At 39.2% G+C, this 7,355-nt stretch overlaps 1 protein-coding gene across 1 annotated transcript; it reads right to left on the minus strand.

Annotated features, from left to right (window-relative positions):
* Positions 1 to 811: 811 nt before the first annotated feature.
* LOC136832011 (tigger transposable element-derived protein 1-like) lies at positions 812 to 1,141 on the minus strand. The gene has a single exon (XM_067092497.1). It carries the CDS (start codon positions 1,139 to 1,141, stop codon positions 812 to 814), a length of 330 nt encoding a protein of 109 aa, XP_066948598.1.
* Between the last annotated feature and the right edge of the window lie 6,214 nt (positions 1,142 to 7,355).

Below are 7,355 nucleotides of genomic sequence, written 5' to 3' on the forward strand. Positions count from 1 at the left end.
TATCATGCAAACTCCCAGACCAGGCAAACTTTAAGGTTGGCCAATTTAATAAAAAGTTACATCAGTGGAAAGCGGAAGGTGTGCAAATGCACATGGTGTGAAAAAGAAAATTCTAAAAAATTTTCCATACTCTTCACGGGAAGTTGAAAACGACTATATACGGCCCAGTGTGGGATTTTTTTTTACAAAACACTCATAAATTTTACCAAGTTATATATGTTTTTTTCTAATAATTTATTTTATTTTATTGTATTTTGTAAAATTATAAATACAGCTCACACAATATCATAACAAACGAGAGCTAAAATCAGTAACAAATTCTGAGCATATTTGTTGTAAAATATTTACGTAAATTTACTGAGATCGGGAGATGCAGTAACTTTTTTGGAGGTATACATGTTTTTTCTAATATTTCTTTGCACTTTTCTTGGCAAAATTACAATTAGAACTGACATCATATCATAAAAGATAAGAATTTAAACCAACAGCAATCCCTGGGTATATTTTTGAGCAAATAAATAAAAAGACGTCATGGGAGAGAGAGGAGCAAGACATTCCCCATCAAGTCAAGAACAATACTGATCTCCCTGAGACGCCCACTGATTGAGCTGAGCTGAATTCTAAAGTTGTCACCATTCATTTATGGGCCAACGAAGAGGTGGAAACTCTTTCCTGGTTGATACAGCCAAACTGCATGGCGCATAATGCTAATACTCCTCAGAGGGGATCCGTCCACCACCCAAGAACTGTTTTAGATCCTCTCATTAGGCGATCGTCCACTAAGGTTTAACTTTGCAGTTGCCACTCGTGTTCATGCACAGTCAAGGGTTAGCAAATCCTTCGTAGGTTTGTGGCCTGGTAAGCTCTTCTCCTCTGCCGTTATATAGGTCCGCCTCAGCATCTTTTTCCAGAAGAGCCCTGTCTCGTCACAGTTGAAGACTTGCCGGGCGATGTATCTTTTTGTTTCTACCAGTTTGGCAAACCTTTTAACAAACTCCTCAGCTGCCTTTACATCATAACTTGCTGCCTCACCACGCCTGATCATCGAGTAATTGCCAGTTCTCTTTTTAAAATGATCAAACCAGCCACGGCTGGCTTTGAATGACTCTCCCAGTGCCTCATCCGTTGATGTTCCCCCCATCTTCAGCACCAAATCCGTGTATATGTCTCATGACTTCTCACTGATGACGCTCTACGTTACGGTATCTTCTGTGAGCTGCTTCTCATTCAGCCACACCGACAACAACTTCTCCATTTCTTTATGGGCAGAGATCCGGAGCTTTGAAATAATCTTAACTCCCTTGGCTGTCGTTATAGCTCTTATTGACTCCTTCTGCTTCAAAATGGTACAGATTGTAGAAGTAGTCCAGTCATACTGCCTCGCCAAGTCCATAACATACATACCTTGATTGTGTTGTTCTGTGATTTCACACTTCATATCCAAGGGAATCGGCCTTTTCTTCTTCTAAGCATTGGTCTTAACACTCACTTTCTTAGGACCTATGGTGAAAGCTAAGAAATGTTAAAAAATACAGTGGCACAGTGAGAAAACAAAGCGAGAAGTGCTACGAGATGCTGCAGAGATGCTTGCATGGCAACATAACCATGTGAAATGAATGAGACTGCTCAGCTTGGAATCAAGTGCTGGTGATGGCAGATGCATTGGTAGATGACGTCTTGCTGGCTCGTAGTTCAAATTTCGGCTCGCTTTTTAAAGCAAAAAATCACTCGTGCTGGCTCATATCTTGTAAAACTTGTATGTTGGTTCAATGGTAAGTAAACTATATATATACATATATATATATATATATATATATATATATATATATATATATATATATATATATATGTATATGTATATATATATATATATATATATATATATATATATATATATATATATATATATATATATATATATATATATATATATATATATATATATATATACATATATATATATATATATATATATATATATATATATATATATATATATATATATATATATATATATATATATATATATCTCACCAGGGAAGCATAGGAAAGGCGTCATACTCAGGTACATTTATTTTGCCGACGTTTCACGATTCATAATCGCATCCTCAAGGCTATAATAAAGATACAAACGAACTTAAAACCAAGCACTGCATAATCCATTAAAATTACGCAATATTTAATCAAATTTAATGAACACCAGCATGTAGAAAGCTTGAAAATAATTTATGAACATCTTAAAACAGGAAATTATACTAAACATTAAAAATATGTACAAAATATCTATAAGATTCTAAAAACAGTAAAAATATTTAAAACATTTAAAACACTAAAAATTTATGGCTATTCTGTACCTTATCTCAAAGGACGGGCAGTGACTGAAAGAGTTTCTTAAAACAAACAGCGCACCTTAGGCAATAAACAACTGTACAGAGGAGGATTGCATATTTAAAGACGGAACTATCTTTTTATCATAATGGACTCCAAGATTGTTAGGTCGTTTTCATTATGTACTTGACCTATAATTGCAAAGTCCTTATCTTCAATGTATGCTTTGCATGACCTAGAATGGTTCCTAATATTTGACTGATCAGGATTTGATAATCTACTGCCCGTTCTAAAACTTACGCCCCTGTGGGAATCTATTCTCACCTTGAGTAGCCTCTTCGTACAACCCACATAAGTCCCGTGATCACATCTCAGGCACGTATATTTATAAATAACATTAGATTTTAGAAGAGGACTAAGGCGGTCTTTCATTCTACTTGAGCCTCTCACTAAAAACGATTTTTCTTTAAGTAACTCTCATAAATTCATCAAATTCCATATTTTTGTGATTCAGTTATATATATATATATATATATATATATATATATATATATATATATATATATATATATATATATATATATATATTATGTATTTCCTTGATTTCTACATTCGTAAGATGCTTTACAGGCTGGCAACGGAACTTTCTTTATTTGGCCTTGGAAATCTGACTTTTCGTTAAGGGAAATCATAAAAAGAAAAGAAAAAAGGGGATGATTCAGCCAGCTTAATCTGCCTTTAGAAAGGTTGTTTTAAGCAGCTTAGTTGGGCTAAGTTGCTTAAGGGAGTGGCACCCAGCCTCTTATCTTTGCCCCTTTTCAACCATGCCATCTCAATATCTGTTTCAGGTGAAGAAAAGGGAAAGATCGAACTGCTGATAACTTTAGTTTTGATATCTAGGTCAACTAGGATTGGCTATGCAGCAACGATTCTACTTTCAATAACTAAGGGAAAATTAAGGGTCAGCTGTGCAGCGACTTCTTGTATTATAATAGCTCACCACTGGAGAAAACATACGCACCTTCATTCGGGTGCACATGTTGATATTTAAAAAGTTGGTACAGATGCTTTACTTTACTTTATTCCCAACACAAAATGGAAAGAAGTTTTACCTAACTTTATTTCCAACACATTAATATTAAACTACTTTAACATGGCACATTAATCTCCTTCAATTGTAAGGTATATGTTGCTTTAGGATTACGAAGACAAGGTAAATTTGAGGCAGGTGACAACATTTAAGAATTAATTTACATATAAGTTCCTTAATTCAAAATAAGCAGAGGCATGCAGTTAGTATGCCTTGAAGAGGTGGTGTAAATGATAACACAGTGGTTATTTTGTAAATGACATCCCCTTTACGAGATAAAATAATTGTTTATAAGCTCAAGGCTTAGCTAACAGTTCAAAGGATCGCCAACTCAACAGCTGACATTTGACAACTTACACTGGGGAATTTTGACAGCTGTGAGCGAGCGAGGCAAAAGGATTATTTGCAAGTTTTAAATCGCTGACTTTAAACAACACTAATTTTTATGTTTCCACGGCCCACAACTCAGGCAAAGACTATATATAGATACTCGATCAATGTTATGATGGGATAAGCAGATAAATGAAGAGGGGTCTGGGACAAAAACAGATTTCTTAGAAAAAAAATAAAACAAAAGGAAAATTGAACAGAATGATACAAGTGAGGGCCATGACAGCTTACTACGGCAGGACACATCTCTTGGTTTATGGAGGTTGTGTTAAAATCACAAGGGCAGGAGTATATGACTCGTGATTCGTTAAAGTAGATACACAGATAAATAAATAAATGAATGAAAGAGTAAATGATATGTGCAGAAGAGCCAATGAAAACAGAGTGAGGTATTCAGTGTTTATGCAAGAATTTATTGTTCGTCACATATAAACTATGGCCCAGACTATCTCTCAGCCCAAAGGCTGGAAAAGGGAACCCCACGGGCACGACTCCTTCAGGAAGAGCTGACACGCATGCTCTGTGCCAAGGCATGGGCGCAAAGACGTGCCACTTCCCACTCTGTTATTCTTACTGCTTTATAACAAAATGACTTATGCATTTTGAGGGGAATGGTATCCCATATTTAATTGCCTCTTGTGGTGATAATTTAAGAAAAGCTTAAAGGAATAGCTCGGCTATTAATATTCACAGCTCGCAGAGTTCATTGCCCCGTGAGGCGGGGCAGAATCATGACTCGCGAGGGTATCTCCAGCTGGCGGTGAGAAAGCGGTGTTGGTCGGCGGGGGCGTGGAAGACTCGTAGGCAGTGGTGACCAGCTCAGGCACGGGTTGCGAGGCCACACCTTCAGGTGAATTTCCGCTGTGGTCAGGAGGAACCATCTCTCTTACCGACGCTGGTAGCAGTGCCAGGCCAGGAGAAGAGAGGGGGTCCTGAGTTGGATCCCTTGTATGGAGATCGGGGTTGTGCTCTGGCGCTGGCACTAAGGCAGGGTCAGGCACTATCAGTGGTTTCTTGTGCTCGTCAGTCAGGACGGACGGAGCTTGGCACTGCTCGGTGCATGCAAGTGGCACTGGCAGGGATTGGCATCTCCTGGAGGGAGATCTGATTGGGGCCCTGGTACTGGTACTGAGGCATGGCCGGGCACTGGAATTGGACAGGGAATCAATTGAAGGGGCCACTGTATATCGTACCCAGGTGGCACTGGTAGGAACTGCACATCCTAATAGTACCCAGGGGGAGCCAGTCTTGAGGAATGAGCTGGGGGATGTAGACCCCTGGATTGTAGTGACTTACGTGGGGACTGAAAGTCCTGTCCCAGGATGCCATCATAACCTCTGGGAAAATAGCTTGCTACTGCAAGATTACAAATTTTTGAGTGATGAGGTCTTGTGACTCTCAATTGAACTGTAGGGAGTATCATTTTAAATTGATTTACTCTCTCGATCGTGACGAGTTTTCATCTATTGACAATACCTCCATAGGGAACTCTATCCCTTCGTATGAGGGAGAATTGCGCGCCAGAGTCATCGAATAACTCGACTCGGCGCGCGGGGTAGCTGCCTTGGTGAGGGGCCACATGTATGGGACCTTCGGCGGGACAGCCCATGGACTTGGAATTCGTGACGGCCAAGGCGATGGCGGGAGTATTTGATTTATTACTGATAGGTCATTTTGCCCGTGAGGGAGAGTGGCCATAAACCTTGCACATCATGCAATAGCTTCAGCTATAATCTTTTTGCACTGCCTCTGTGGAGGACACAGGCGAGTTATTTGGTGGGTTTCTGGGAGAAAGGGGTGCTGTTTGCTTGTTTCGGCATTGATCAGAGGAATGCCCCATCTTTTTGAAGTAATGGCAAGTTAGGGGCTTGCCTGAGTTTCCATTCTTAGGGGGATTTGATCATCCGAAGAGGGGTGGGGGAGTTATCTTCCGCCCCATGGATCCCTCCTGAGGGTGGTGAGTCTCCCACATGTCTGCTATTTGGCAACACTCGGTGAGTGTTGCAGGGGCTTTTTCTATTGCATGCATAGCAAGGGCAGGAGGGGCGTAGTGTACGAAATGCTCAAATTTAAATTTCTCGAGTACCTCAGCGGCGCTAGTGGCCCCTTTGGACTCGAGCCATTTTGCTAACGCCCCCTCAGAATGGTACACCCAATCAGACCAAGTCTGGCCTGATTCTCTTGGCTGCTCACTCCAACGCCCCCTCCACTGCTTGGGGTAATCTCGTACACCTTGGTAACCGCTTGGCGTACAGCTTCCTAGTTTCCCCTATCCTCTACCAAAAGGGCGCGGTAGGCAACGAGTGCCTTCCCTCCCAGGAATTTAGTGCGAACAAGGGAGAGTTCCACGGGGGAGAGGGTGCATATATATATATATATATATATATATATATATATATATATATATATATATATATAACTGAATCACGAAAATATGGAACGTGATGAATATACAACCACAGGTATCGAACATCAGCTGTAGTATATCTATTTATCCTTCAGGCTCTCATCTTTTTATTTTTACAGCTTATCACAACATCATCTAATAAATCTGAGTTTGCCTATTCAGCCCTATTCATAAACTAGTCTGTCCCTAGAACTATTACCAAATGCAGTCGAATTTTTTCAGTAGTCCAAAAATCCACTCCTGTGGAAAATAGTATGCCGGCAGTTTAAGATTAGTATCTTTGAGAAAGAAACTGAATGAAACGACATCTTGCCTTTTTTTTTTTTAGTAGCGACATATAAAAAGCACTCGCAGGAACAGTATAGCGAGCTAATTTTCTTTCGTTTATTGTATCGGCACCATCTGCAACACTCAGAAATTTTAAGATGAACGTTAGTGTAAAAACATTTCTATCAAGAAAATGCAAAGTCAAGTATAGTTATTTCTATTTGTTTTCCTTTTAAACTTTCTCTTTGGGACTAAAAATATTTTCAACAACTTGTTGCCTTGAGTATTTTGATTTTTTTTTATTTCCTACGTTTTGGGGCAGCAGCCATTTTTATCGTTGTTTTCGTGAACATTAATGATAAAAAGATATTAAACATTGAAATCAATTAGGCCTCTTTTCATATGTCTCAGATGCTGAGACTCAGATTTGTTTTCTTTAACTTTAAGAACATGAACAACAACACTGGTAGTAGTAAAAGGGTTATTAGCTTTGATATAAAGAACTTGGAAGTTACCTAATATGTTAAAAATATGGCATCTAGGTTAAAGTTTACAACACATTATGACATAGCATCCGATGCTTAGACGATGTAATGCCAACAGCGCACAGACGAGAGAGAGAGAGAGAGAGAGAGAGAGAGAGAGAGAGAGAGAGAGAGAGAGAGAGAGAGAGAGAGAGAGAGAGAGAGAGAGAGAGGGAGAAATAAATTCCGTTGCAGTTCACAAGATAAAGGACGGTCAGAAGATTATCAAATAATTTTAAAAGCTTTTCCTGGGGAAATTTCATTCTCGCTTAATCAAAGTGATGCGCCCTGAAAGGAAAAATGACTCCACCCCAAAGAAAACTCGTAGGGTTAACATTGTTAATTTGCA

The sequence above is a fragment of the Macrobrachium rosenbergii genome, chromosome 49 (assembly GCF_040412425.1).
Source record: "Macrobrachium rosenbergii isolate ZJJX-2024 chromosome 49, ASM4041242v1, whole genome shotgun sequence".
Lineage (NCBI taxonomy): Eukaryota > Metazoa > Arthropoda > Malacostraca > Decapoda > Palaemonidae > Macrobrachium > Macrobrachium rosenbergii.

Bases quoted from the DNA above. Each gene is read 5' to 3' on its own strand.
- LOC136832011 (XM_067092497.1), bottom strand. From the start codon at position 1,141: ATGGGGGGAACATCAACGGATGAGGCACTGGGAGAGTCATTCAAAGCC.